At 31.8% G+C, this 14,928-nt stretch overlaps 1 protein-coding gene across 1 annotated transcript; it reads right to left on the bottom strand.

Annotated features, from left to right (window-relative positions):
* Window positions 1–2,560: 2,560 nt before the first annotated feature.
* Window positions 2,561–5,819, bottom strand: LOC25487200 (B-box zinc finger protein 22). The gene is made up of 3 exons (XM_013609067.3): window positions 5,412–5,819; window positions 3,925–4,356; window positions 2,561–3,192 (listed from the first exon to the last, which is right to left on the bottom strand). Exons 1-3 carry the CDS (start codon window positions 5,592–5,594, stop codon window positions 2,923–2,925), a joined length of 885 nt encoding a protein of 294 aa, XP_013464521.1. The 5' UTR covers window positions 5,595–5,819; the 3' UTR covers window positions 2,561–2,922.
* Window positions 5,820–14,928: the final 9,109 nt, after the last annotated feature.

Raw genomic sequence — 14,928 nt, 5'->3', positions numbered from 1 at the left:
AAGAACCCCGTATAATTCGAATACGAACTTTTTATGTGACGAAAGAAGTATATACCTATCATGGAAGAATCATCCTACGTACTCCATCTGTACATACTTTTTTAATATAATATATTTAGCCATAGATATTTAAACTTTTTTGTGAATGAAATTGCATAATTCCTCACGCCAAATTATACACATACGTCGCGTTACTTAGGTCCATAATAATCATTGGTTTTTGTCTATGTCGAAGAATCTTATACTGATTTTGGATTTGAAACCGGACCAGTCATCTTTATCTACATGTCAAAAATGAACACTATTCTAGAACTTCCTGGTCCATGTGTTAAATAAAAATGCAATCTCTCACTTTCAATATTTGATGTAGACACTTGAATTGTATAGTTGTATAACTAAGATTATATATCCTACAATGAAGGGCCAAAACAATTCAAGTTGCTAACAAATCTGATTCTAAGCATGACAACTTGCCCCACACGTGTAGGGTATAGTTACAGCTACTAATCATGGTGTTTGGCTTGATGTTTCATTTTCATTCACACGATATATAAATGAATAAAATATGGGATTGCTCATTAGGGTTGGACAAAAAAAACAAAAAGACAAACGAACCACTGAACCGAACTAAATCAAACTAAATTTACTAACAATTCTGAAACTGAACTAAAACAGTTCGGTTCAGTTCAAAACAGTTCGGTTCAATTCGAAACAGTTCCCTCGAAACAATTTGGTTCGGTTTTAAAAACTTCCAAAATTCGATTTTGTTTGGTTTTTTATATTTTTTTTCAACGATACCAATAGTAATAATTTGGTTCGATTCAAAATAGTTTGGTTCAATTCAAAATGTTAACAATCCGGTTCGATTCAATTATTTTAAATTTAACAAACAATTCAGATCGATTGATTCAGTTTTTATCCCAAACCGAACATGCCCACCACTATGTTCACAAGGGGCTCAAATTCTCTATGATAGCGCAGTTACACCGATTAATAAATCTCGACCATTGATTTCAAATTGTATGGTGCATATTAGTTAATTAAGTTTAAATCATCTTGATTATGAATTTAGATTCTAACAAGTTGATGATATATGTACGGATTCAACTGAATTATACTGTTGAGGATATTTATTTTTCTTGTTGATGTCTAAATGACATGTAGGGTAAGATAAAGTGTGAACACACTTGGTCACATGTAGTATACCAATCTTTGAAGGAGATATTTTTGGTGAAGTTATAATATCATATTAATGACAAGCAGGACTTTTATTATTATATCTTCCAAGGAATATCCTTCTTGTCTTGTAGTTCTTTATATAAAGATCTACATTTTTCACTATACATTCAAATTATGTGCATATTTTGAATGAAATAATTTAAATATCTTAGGTTTAAAAGAAAAAAAAAATGTGTCTCAACTTTAAATTTAATTAAGAAAACAAAAATTTCTTGAAATGCAAGAAACCAATGGTTGGTCGAGTGAAATGTAATATAGATGTCTCTTTTCCTTCTGTGGACAGCAAGGTTGACATAGATATTTATATTAGGGATGAAACAGAGGCTTTTGTATTGCTAAAATAGAGAGGTTTCGACCAAAATGTGAGGCACATATCGGCGAAGCTTTAGAGCTCTTTTCGACCCTCAATTGGGTGCATAAGTTAAACTTAAAACCAGTTGAATTTCAGTTTGATTCTAAGAAAGTGGTGGACAACTTCCTTTCAACAACGTCATGACGCAAGTGGTTTTGGAGCTAATATTTTTAGTTGTAGGTCACTTTTTTCACGATTATATGAAAACTCAAGTGTGAAGTTTGTGCGGAGACTAGTAAATGAGATTGCCCATAGTTTAACAAATACGGCCACATCGTCAATCTAGTTTTCAGATACCGATTAATATATATCAGATTGTATTAAACATATTTTAATTAAAGAGATGATATAAACATTTTTTTCCTCAACAAAATAATATATTTCTTAAAAAAAAAATTCACTTAATTAGAAAAGAAAAAAAATTGTCCCAAAATTATACTAAAATAGTTGTACAAATATATTTAGTCTTCTCTAAAACACTTTAGTTATCTTTTTCAAAAAAAAAAACACTTTAGTTATCCCCTACCTAGTACAATTAGTTATCCAAATAAAGGGAAAGATGTTAGTTAGCATTAACATTAAAAGTTTTTGCTATTTATTAACATTGATTTTTCCTCTCCATCATCAAGAGAGTAGACAAAATATCCCTTTCCCCAAATGATAGGTCACAAGTCCCTATCTATCATGAATTCATGACCATTCTAGTCCTTTCTTGAACATTAATATGATAAATACAAAGTAGATATCACTACTACCAACTTTTTTCTCTTAACTTTTTTAAGCAAAAATTTAGTGCATAGACATCATATAACGAAATGACATCCAAACTATGTTGGCATCTCAAAACCGCCGCCCATTATATGCGGCTTTTTTTTCGCTCAAAACTTATAACAACAAGATAATGCATAATCATTTAAGAATTCCTTGAATGATGTATTGGCATATACCATTGTTTTCTTACACATCAAGTAAACAAGATAAACCAAATCTTTTAGAAACTTGAGATGTATAGTGAAGGAGCAAAACTCTTTACAGAACCAACAAAAACTGAACAAGGATCTCTATGATATCCAAATAGATACATACATCTACATTGGATTCTAGAAATGAAATGAAGATGTTACAATAGCAAAACTTAAATGAAAGCCTTCATCACTCCAATTAAGTGGAGTTAGAAATTTACTCCAAATAAGAAACTAAAACAACCATGAATAGAAATATTAAACTAATCAACTTAAATTTTCTCTGTAAGAGGAGAACACTTACTTAGCATCATAACAAATGAAAGAGCATTGTCTATAAGTCATAGGGAAGGGATCAGAGGAACCAAATTAATGATGATTCCGCGGTCTTGAAAAATTACTACTATTCTGAGGGTGTTGCATGCTAGTGAAGCCTATGTCCGGAACAAATAGAGCATTATCGAATGAATACCGAGGGTTTTTTGGCCAGTTTAGCCCTGAAGCTGTAGGTGGTGAAGGGATCTGAGGAACTGTCCAAGACGAATCTGGAACACGGTCCATGTAGTCGTCGTATTCCATTTCCTCTTCATTGGATCTTAAAATAGGAGAATCAGAACCTTCAAGCTTACCACTGTCAGCCTGCATAAACTCATCAGAAGGACCGCATAAGCATTCGACCATAGAGATTAACACTCAGTAAGACTGTTAACCACTGCAATAGCTGCTGGATATAAGGCCTGTTTAAATTGGCTTATTTGAACTTATCTACTGACATAAGCACTTGAATATAATGCTTGCGAGAGCTTATGAAAACAGTTAATAACATGTCCATAAGCTGTTTTAAACTTATTTTCATAAGTTCTTAAAGATAGCCTGTGAAAGCAACTATTAGCTTAAATGAAAACAGTTTGACTTTAATTTTATCATTTGTTATAAAAACAATTTATGCTATAAGCACTTAATTAAACTGTGTATCCAAACAGGTATATAGTGCTACTGAAATAGCTCGTCATTACCTTTACTACTTTCAACATTCATTTCAAAAAAGAATGTTTATAGTTTTTTGAGTCAAATGAATACTGCACTTCTAAAAGGTAAAGTTTTCCATAGTTAAGAAGAGCTTAAAAATAAGAGAACTAAAGAAACAAAGCACAAGCACTTCAATCAACCAAACATATACCACCAGTTCTTAACATTTCTGAATTTACAATGTACATAGGAAACCAATATTTGCCAGTGATCCAATCGTATGGTAATGTTCACAGAGCATCCATGAACAGAGAAGATAGAAATCTAAAAATTCTCAGTGAATCCATGATCTAAATAGAAAAAAAAAATATTGAGGGTAGAATGCAGAAACTATGAACATACCCTTGAATTTGATGATCCATCCATGTAGTTATAATTCTGACTGAAATCATTTACGCCAAAAAATTCATCAATTGTCCACTGTGACATGTTTCCAGAGTTAGAACCACCACCATAAGACACCTTGGCTGGTGGAAAATCTCCAAACCCTCCGGCTTCGGTAGGCAACATTTCATTGTACTCAGATGATTGAGGCATTTGCGAAACCTTTCTTGAGACAGAAGAAGATTTTGTATCGGAAACTTTCTCACCAGAATCTGTCTTCAACGAATTTGAGGAAGTGCCGTGATCAGTAGCTTCTAGGCCAACTTTTACACCGGTGAGAAGAAACCTTTGATGTCCTGAGACATATGCATTTGCAGTGTGTATCGCTAAATCACATTTTCGACAGAGTAAAGCGCGATCCTCTAGACAAAAGAAATAGCCGAATGCTTCCTGAAAGGTTTAAATGACACAATTCAAGTTCTTTCAAACTGAACCAGGACAAGTAACAAAACAAAAATGTTGACAATGGTTTAAGTAAAAAAAAACATATTAACAAAGCTCTTGACTGCATACAACCACAAGAAACCTATATAACACTGATACTTCAAATTGAAGACGTGTTCATCATTTGATACCGACATTAACACATGTAGTTATATTCAATTACTTCCATTTTCTCAAATTATTACCAGTGTTGACGTTCCAATATTGGGTCCGATACTCCGATTTCTATGTGTGTCAAGCAAGAAACTCCCATGTTCAAGGAAAAGGATTTGAATCGCAATTTCCACTTTCTAACTTGTCATAGAAGCAAGGTAGTAGTTTATTGTTACTACCACCAACAAGGAAATAGTTTTGAACAAATAGTAAGACACTCACAAATATCTTGCTAAATATTAGAAACCAAAAGGGAAATGCTAACGAGCGGTCCCAACAATATTTAAGAATCTTAAATGGTAAATTTTTATTTACGAAAAATCGTATATACAATGCATTGAGAATTGAAATATTTGACTTTTAAAACGAATAATCGAAATCCTTAAACAGTGCCTGAAGCAATCGTTAGCAAGACCCTATACAAAATTATAGATTTCAGTTAGTGATTAACAAATGATTCCAAACATTTTAGCTGTTTCTAATCTATCAAGAACTTCAGTTTAGTTCCAGAATCATATAAAGGTTTCAAGCAATCTCATCAAAATATTACAATTAAAGTTCAAAAATAAAAATAAAAGGAAAAAATCGTAAAGCACCAATAAAAAAACATCTTTGAATCAATATACATAAGATTCAAATCAGAAACAAATGTTACAATCAAAGCAAAGTAAATACACAATAATTTTAACAGTGTTCAATACCAAATTTTTTTACTTTTTCATGAAATTTACCAATCCAAATTTATTTAAAAAAAATACCATTCAAATAAATCAATAAAAAACCTCTTTTAATCCACAACCTTATACCAAATTACAAATCACAAAGATAAAAATAAAAAATCAAATTACCTGACAAATATCACATTTAGGCATATGAGAAGAAGAAGCAGAAAGAGGAACTCTTTGATGTTTGCTAGCAAGTTTATTAGCAGCATGAACTTTCTCATCACATTCCCAACATAAAGCAGCTTCATCAGCACAACAAAGAACCTTAGCCTCTGCACCTTCACAAACATTACACTGAATCTTCATCTTTTTTCTTTCAAATCTCAAATTTTATTTTCAAGCAAAACCCACTTCAAGTTTCAATTTTCCCACACCAAAGTTTGAATCTTTAACCTCAAAAGTAGAGAAAAATTATGAATTTTTTTTGGGTTTTTGAGAAAAAGTGAAAGAGGAAGAGGGTTTAAGAAAGGAAGAAAAATGGAGGATATTTTGGTGGCCACGTAGTTGAAGGACACGTGGCATGAATTTGGTAGTGTCGTGGCATAGGAGACCGCCTTTGCTGGCTTTGGTCATTGGTACATTGTAAGAGAAAAATTAAGAATAATATCTTAAAAAGAACACAACATAAATATCTTGGTTTTTTTTTCTTTTCATTATTCTATTTGTTAGGTATGTTCTTTTTTTGTGAACCTTATATTCTCTTGTAAATTTTCCATCATATTGATATTATTTTTTTTGAACTAATCATATTGATATTCATTTAAGGTGAGTTCTATTACTTTTTACATTTATTAAGAAATTTCATTTTGATAAACCATACTATTTCCTATAAAAAAAGATAAAAACCATACTATTAAAAAAATAATTATGATTCATGTTTTCCATAAAATTAAGATAGTGATTTGATAGTGGAGAAGGAGGTTATGGGCGTGGGAGGATGAGTTAGTAGAGGAGTGTAGGACTTTACTACTGACTGTTTCATTGCAGGTTGACACTAATGATGTTTGGACTCGGATCCTAGACCATTTGACAAGTTATACAGTTAGAGGGGTTACCTTACTCTCATTGATGGTACGCCTCTCAATCATGGTGTTTCCTTGATATCTAATGACCTCATATGGAGGAAGAACGTTTCACTGAAGGTCTCAATTTCCGAGTGGCGGCTTTTTCGGAATAGATTGCCTACTAAGGCTAATTTATTTCGTCGTGGATTATTCAATTTGAGGATCAATTGTGTGTCGGTGGGTGTGGAATGCAGGAGACTAATGGTCATTTATTCTTAAATTGCGTTTTTTTTTTGTCAGATTTGACATCTGGTTCATAATTGGTTAGGTGTGTACTCAACTTTTCCGTCAAATACTTCAGATCATTTCCTTCAGTTTGGTTCAACAGCAGGTTATGCAAAAGGCGGAGATCTTTCATGTTTCTGATATGGTTTGCGACATCTTGGATCCTCTGGAAGGAAAGAAATAACAAAAAATTTCGAGGTAAAGAGAACACTACTCTTAAGCTTTTGAAAAATATAAAACATTTTTCCTTTTGGTGGCATAAGGCAAAAATTGCAGCTTTCCCTTATCAGTTTCATGATTGGTGCCAAAACCCTTTGTTATGCTTGGGTGGTGCTTAATTGTTGTTATTTATCTATTTAAACTCTCGTTGTAATCTTTGGTCTATCCACTTTAGTACACCTTGTGCTGGAGGGATAACTTGTTGATGTTAATATAATCCATTTTGATTTTTTCAAAAAAAAAATAAAAAATAGTGATTTGATTGATATTTTTTCTTTTATCAAAGCAATAAAATATAAAAGACGGGAGAGACCTGAACCAATACAACAAATATACATAGAGTAAAACCTATGAAAAGAGAATCTAGATCAATCCCAAGAAAGGAAAAGTCCTAAAGAAGAAAACTAGTCAAATTATAACCATATTTAACCAAACAACAGCTAAAAGACTACCCTCTCTATGAAAATTTGAACAAAAGCATTGACGTTCCCGGATATTCTAATGCAAATGGACCAACTATTCTGTATCTGGCAAGACGACTTTGGAGGTACCCTTTTGGGCACGAGTCCTCATTCCGGCTGAGTTAAATCTAGAAGGCATCACTTTATTCACGTGATTCTTCTTCTTTCTCTCTGTCTTAGTGCTCTCAGATAGACTTGGATAGTCTTCCAGCTCAAGCCTCTTGTCTTGGTTAATAGTGTCATCCATCACCTCTTCTACTTCATCTACTTCATCCCCCAATATTTGGAAAGAATCTGCACACTTTTTAAAGCTATAAATATTGAATTGATTTATATCAATTCAATATGAACTACAAATTTATTTATACTGTTTTAATCAAATTGTTATTAGCTAAGTTACTATTTTAATCGAAAAATCTAAGAGATTCTTTAATATCCAAGAGACAACATCTATGATCGTTTGAGTTTTAAATATTTTTAAAGTATAAGTCTACGGTGGACATTTATGAAGATGATTCACATTAGAATTTCTCTTTATTTAAATGATAGTTTACAGACAATAAATTCATCTAAATGACGAGTCTTTAACTTTTAAGCTAGTACTCGGTGGTTCAATCCTTGATTGTTGTGTATGAAAAAATTATTAGCATAAGAGAATCTACCTTATAATTTTTTTTTTTGTTGACCATTTGATTGGCATGGAAATGGGACTTTGATATTCGGAGTTTGTCCGCGAGATAAGTACATTTTGATCAAGAATTGTTTCACACAAGAATCAAACTGAGATTTTTATGAACAATTCGTCATTTAATGAAATTTGTTAACCATTTTAACGAGCAAATAGTCACTTTGGTCCCTGACTCTGCACCTTGCTGTCACATAGGTCCCTGACTCAGGATTAAATACAAATAAGTCCCTGACTCTGCACTTCCGTTATCACTTTAGTCTCTGACGTTAAAAAAATATGTTAAGTGATGATGTGGTGCATATGAGGTGTCACAGAGACCAAAGTGAAAGTAGAAAATGGTCACTTTGGTCTTTGAACCAAAAATCAATATTCCGAGATTGAATATCAAATTCCTAAATCCTTAAATCTCAAATCCGTAAATGTCATCTAATTCTCTCTTTTGTTCAAAATTAATCATTCATTAAACACAACTTACTGTTAGATCTCTGACTGCGCATACTTACTATCAGTTAGGTCCCTGACAATGAATTAGCAAATCCATTAGCATCTATTACTCTTGATTATTGTTATATTCACATGATAATTCATATCTCTACCCCGTAGGTCTGAGCATACAATAATCAAGAGTTCAATATATATTCAAATGATAATTCATTTCTGTTGAATTTCTTTTAACATAATTTCGAACTTAAAATTTGTTCTACTTAGTAGGTACTAGTGCTACATCTAACATAAGCTCTTTATTTTTCCAAGTTTATTATCAAATTTCTCACTTTAATTTTTTCTTTCATGAGAATCTAAAGCAACTAAAGCATAAGTTCTTTCATGTAACTTAATAGCATGAATATGATATTTGATACTATTGAATCAACACCTTCTTGTACAAATTTGAATGTCATTTGTCTATGCACAATTTCTTAAACTATGGTAATAATAATCACAACAGGCAACTTCAAGCCTGTGTATTTTAGTAAGTGAATTTATGCATTAGTTATTCAAATCTCTCCACCAAAAATTGGATATTGTTGTTGAAAGATACATAAAAAATCAAACAATGACTTTAAAATACTTACAGGGATTCATATCTCTATATATGTAATCCTAATGCCATTATATACTAAAGGGAGTAAGAGGAAACATAACCACAACATTATGACACTACTATAAAACTCCAAACCTTAGCCCAACATATCATTGCCTCAAGATCAGCTTTTAAGCCAAAAAGGTCCCTAATAGCCAAGGACTTTAGTGAAATTTCGTGTTTACTGTCAGGGACCTAAATGATAGTAAGTATGCACAGTCAGGAACCTAATAGTAGGTTGGTGTTTAATGGAAGATTGATTTTGAACAAAAGGGATAATTAGATGACATTTATGGATTTAAATTTTAGGGATTTAAGGATTTGATATTCAATTTGGGGATATTAATTTTTGGTTCAGGGACCAAAGCGGCCATTTTCTACTTTCACTTTGGTCCCTGTGATATGCGTCACCTCATCACTTAACATATTTTTTTAACGTCAGGGACTAAAATCATAACGGAAGTGCAGAGTCAGAGACTTATTTATATTTAATCCTGAGTCAAGGACCTATGTGACAGCGAGCTGCAGAATCAGGGACTAAATTGACTATTTGTTTCCGTTTTTAACTCAGTTGTTTGATCGAAATTTTTGTACCAATAACATGTACCGAAAAAATAAGAGATATTATACCTTCTTCTTTTTGTAATAAATGATTGCTTACTTTTTTTCTTTGTAGAAGAAAATGATGACCTTTTTTAAGAGTTGTGTATTTATACTCATTTGATATATGCTATTTCATTCAATTATGAATACTTGTTCCATGAGATATGGTCAAAAGACTTTTTTTTTTTTTTTTTTTTTGAGAGAATGGTCAAAACACTTTTCAAAGGTTCTATTATAAATATTGCAAAAATATTCTCAACTTGTATGAAAAATTCCAAGATTCATTCAATAGAAAGACTTCTCCACATAGATATTATATAGTCGGTACAGCCGGTTCAACACTAAATCAACACTGTTAAACCGCGGTTTTGGTTCAAATAATTTTTTTCGAGGTGGTTCAAATAATTTTTATTTTTTGTATTAAAAGAACGTTTAAATTTTATTTTTTGATTTACAAAACAACAATTATATCCATTAGCAATAAATTGATTCCTCCTCCACCAAAAAAAATATTTGATTCCTCCTAATGAATTTCATTATTTAGTTGCTTCCTCCATGATTTCTTTGATAGTGTGGAGATCTTCAATATATTACGTCTTGAGATTTAAGCGTTGTTGTATGGTGTAAAGTTATACTGGGAGAAATGTTATAAAAAATTTATGTGTTTCTATTACTCTCTTCGTGAACATTAAGTTACAAATTAGCAAGTGTGCATTTTTTAATTTGGACAAAAAATCTATTTATCACTATTTGAAGTCACTTTGAAATCAATAATATTTTCTAAATTTTGATGAAAGTGAGTGTAAATTAGCATGGTGGTGTAATAAAGTGAGTTTAAATTAATAAAGTTGATGTAAATTAACAAATATTTTTCATGAAAGTTATAAAACTGACTCTCAAATTATGAGTTTAAATAATAAAGATGAATGGTTTTATGTACAAAAGGTGCACATTTGCCAATTTACACCTTAATATTTGTAGTTCAGTTGTAAATATATAACTTTAGTGATGTTTTTGTCTCCGTGAGCATACCTCAGTTGATAGAGACATGCATTATTTTATGTAGGGGTCGGAGTTTGAATCCCGAACATCCCACTTATTCGCTTTGAAAAAAGTGAATTATATCCCTTAGGCTACTTCACCAAAAACTTTAGTTATGTTTTCTCTTGTTTTGTGAATAATAAACCGTAGCTTTTTATTTTTCTTTCTTCATTAGAATTTTCCATTTGATTCTTTTGTTGACTGGCTGAGGATATTTCTCCATTTATTTTGGAAAATGTATTCACTTATGCAAACAAAATTAAATGGCAAAGGGTTTGGTCATGCCTTCTTGTTCCTAAGAAAAAGGGAATGAAAGTTTTGCAAAATTTCACAAGCGTGAACTAAGGTCCCACTGTTTAGGCAAAAGAGGAGGAAATGAAAATGAGTTCTGGATATGAATGGGATATTTTGTAGCATAAGATAAGATACATAGTGGGGTATTAGACAAAAAAGTGAAGGGGAAAAATATTAATTTAAAGCTTAGATCTGAATTGGTGGACTGGGTTGATGCATGAGCAGGGATATTTTTTTACATTGAAAATGGAAATGCAATGTTTAGATAAGTACATATGTGAACTTATTTTGAGCCACAAAAGGAGATGATAGTTAAATCAGTTGTGTTTTTTTTTTTTTTTTTTATTGGTTTCCGACCCATCAATGGTGGGTGGCTAATCTGACTCATGCGTAGAGGCATGCATACTGTTCAAGCGTTGTTTTCCTGGGAATCGAACTATCAGTTGTGCTTTTAAAAGAAAGAAGAAGAAAAAAATTATGAGCGGAACGGTTCTTGATTGAACTGTATTTATATTATGGTTGAACTTTGAATTATTAAAGTTTATTCTTTTAGAAAGCAAAGTGTTAACATAAAAAAAAAAATATATATTAACATTTGTTTCTACCATATTGTTTTACTATAAATAGACAAAATCCAAAAGAAAGATGAATTTGGTGGTGTATTAAACATTTTTATCATTTAATTCTTTTTTCTTTTTCAAATATTAGTGGTTAAATGAAGAGAATCATATAACCACTTTGAAGAATTTTATATATTCAATCTCGTACCATACTATGAAATATGGTCGAACTATATTTTGTAGTACAATGCAATGATCATTGGTGAAGTTTATGTTGATTTGTGGATAATAAAATATAGGTTTATATATTTCATTTTCTTTGTGTGCTTCAGACTGTCCGAGTCAAGACACAATCCATCATTAGACTAAGTCACCCTTAATCACTAGCTCATAGGCGGATCATCTATAAACTTGCCCTAGAGACACATCAGAGGATTGTACAAATATTGTTAGATTGTAGAAGGACTACTGATTGTACAAGGATCGTCAGTTTGTACAAGGACTATTAGATGAAGATCGAATTACAATTTGTTTACGGTTGTCCAAGAAAACATTTGTCCAAATTAGGGTTTTAGGGTCCCTTGAACTACCTAATATAAAGGCTCTCTCACGCATATTGACTTGACCGTCAAAATGTTTATAAGTACAACCTACCTCCGACGCCGAAGACAAAAATTCCAATCAAGCACCACAGTCTGTCGCCGTTGTTGTAAACGCGAGTTCAAGGATCAAAATAGTGAGGATTTTCTATTTTAATTTTTTTTTCTTGATTGACCAAGGATATATAATCATTTATAATTGATAACCTCTTCTAGTCTTAGGTACATCACCTTCTAACCTAAAAAAAAAAACTCTCATCTATAAGGCTTACTGACTTGACCATCAAAGTGTTTGTAGGTACAACACTACCTCCAAAGTTGAAGACAAAATTCCAGTCAAACACCAACGCCCAAGAAACCTTCCTTCTTCCACCGTCCGCCGCTGTTGTGAACCGTGTTCCCGGAAGGAAATAGCGAGGTTTGTTTTTTTTTTTTACTTGATTGGCTTAGGATATATAACCATTAATAATGGGTAGTGTATTCACTTATGTAAACAAAATGAGAAGGCAAAGGGTTCGGTTATGCCTTCTTGTTCCTAAGAAAAGGGGAATGAAGATTTAGGAGAATTTGGTTGGCATGAACTTAGGCCCCAGTGTTTAGGCAAAAGTGGGGAAATGAAAATGAGTTCTGGACATGAATTGGATATTTTGTTGCATAACATAATACACACCATAGTTTTAGACAACAAATGGGAAAATATTAATTCAAAGCATGGATGTGAGTTGAAGGAGTGGATTATTGATGCAAGAGTATGGATATTTCTTAACATTGAAAATGAAAATTCAATGCTTAGTTAATTAAATCTAAGTAAACTTATTTTGAACCACAAAAATTAAAGATAACTTAATCAATTCTGTTTTCAAAATAAAAAGTTGAATAGTATTAATGCTTTGGATATGTTTTTGTGAAAGTTTTTGGAAGGCTAAATCTATATTTTAAAATGTTTGTGACATTTTAAAAATAATAATAATCACATATGATGATAAATGTTCATATACTACTTCAATCACACTTAGTTGATTTTAAAAAACATTTTAAAATATATGTAATTTAAAAGAGAAAAGTAAAATTTCTCCTCTAAAACCCTCATCCAAACATACACACATATACTAGTTTTCATCATATTGTTTTATTATAATATTATCTATATTGTATATAAAGAAAATAAATGAGTTTGAGTTGGATTTTTCCCTTTCTAATTTTATTATTTTATCCTTTTTATAACAATATTTAAATTATTAATTAAAAAAATAGATAAATCTCATTAAAATACTCCACTACAATAGAAACAATATTTTTTTTTTTAACAAGCCAAAATGAAATTATATACTAAACAGAGCAGTCCCAAAAGCACAAGGTGTACCTTAGAGACTACTTCAGAAACCAAGAGTTACAACGATTACAAACATGTCACAGCAGAATACATTAGCCTATATCCAAACAAACAAGAGGGCTTGACCACCACTGTTGTATACCAAAAACAAATGTAGCTTTTTTAGCTTTCAACTAACCTAAAGACAACGTCTTAATCTTGTCTAATAAACACGGGATGGGAGTAACAACATTATTAAACATGCGGTTATTTCGTTAATTCCAAACAACCCAGGCACACAAAAGGCATATGAGTTGCATAAAAGAACGTCTAGCATTACCACCACCTGACAAATGAGTAAACTGTAAAAAATGATCAGAAATATTATCCGCGTCCACCCCATAGCAACCGATCCAATCACTCACCAAATGCCAAAGCGAACCAAAAGTATTTCACAATAAAAAGAGATGTTGTGCCGTTTCAGGATGTCCGCACCCAGCAACACACGAGGACATGTCAGACGACAGCACCCGTCTAGCAATCAAATTTGTCTTTCTTGGTAAACGATCACGGATGAGCCTCCACGCAAAAACGAATTATTTCAAGAGAACCTGTTTGTGCCACACCAAATCCAGAGCATAGTCCTCGACATGAGGTACCTGAGAGGTTAACAAACTATATGCACCACGAATTGTGTAGCCACCTGACGGATTTGGAAGCCACACCCAGCTATCTGAAACATTAGGATTCAAGGAAACATCAAGAAGTAAAGCCCTACACTCTGCTAACAGCTCCTCCTCCCACTGTCACAACCTGCATCTCCACCTCCACACATCCCCCCACTGCTCTGAATCAATATTATCTTAAACATATATAAAGGAAATATGAGATTTTGGATTAGATTTTTCATTATTCAAAATATACTCTTAAACAATTCTTCTATTAATAATGTTATATTATTGGTGTCATTCAAAAAAATAAGAGTTAGGAAAAAAATATTTCTGTTTCTATTGATGCAGAATGGATAATGGACGTACAAAAATAATTTTTCAAGAAAAGGGGGTAACAAGCTTAGATAAGGCTTTGAGCAAAGTTTTTTTTTTAAAAAAGGAAGATCATTGTTTACTCGTTGGCTTTGAGCATAGTTTGGAACAAAGAGAGTAATAACTTTACTCACCCCACATTTTTATATGGAAAAATTACATTCATCGTTCCTTAACTTAATTTCAAATACTGATTTCATCTTTTATCTTCTTTTTTTTTACATCATTTTTATCTTTTTGCTCCATTTGCATATGAATTTTCGAGCATTAAATCTAAAATTAATATGAACAAAAGATTTGAACACTAAGAGGTCATATCGAAATAATAAAATCATAGACTAGAATCTTTAAAATGAATATGCAAATTGAACAAAAAGATGAAAGTGACGTGAAAAGTAGATAAATGACGAAATTGTTAAGTGAAATTAAGTTAAGAGGCGATGAGAATAA

The sequence above is a fragment of the Medicago truncatula genome, chromosome 2 (genome assembly GCF_003473485.1).
Source record: "Medicago truncatula cultivar Jemalong A17 chromosome 2, MtrunA17r5.0-ANR, whole genome shotgun sequence".
NCBI classification, from domain to species: domain Eukaryota; kingdom Viridiplantae; phylum Streptophyta; class Magnoliopsida; order Fabales; family Fabaceae; genus Medicago; species Medicago truncatula.
Note: the sequence above shows the minus strand (reverse complement) of the source record. Positions and strands in the feature narration are given on the sequence as shown.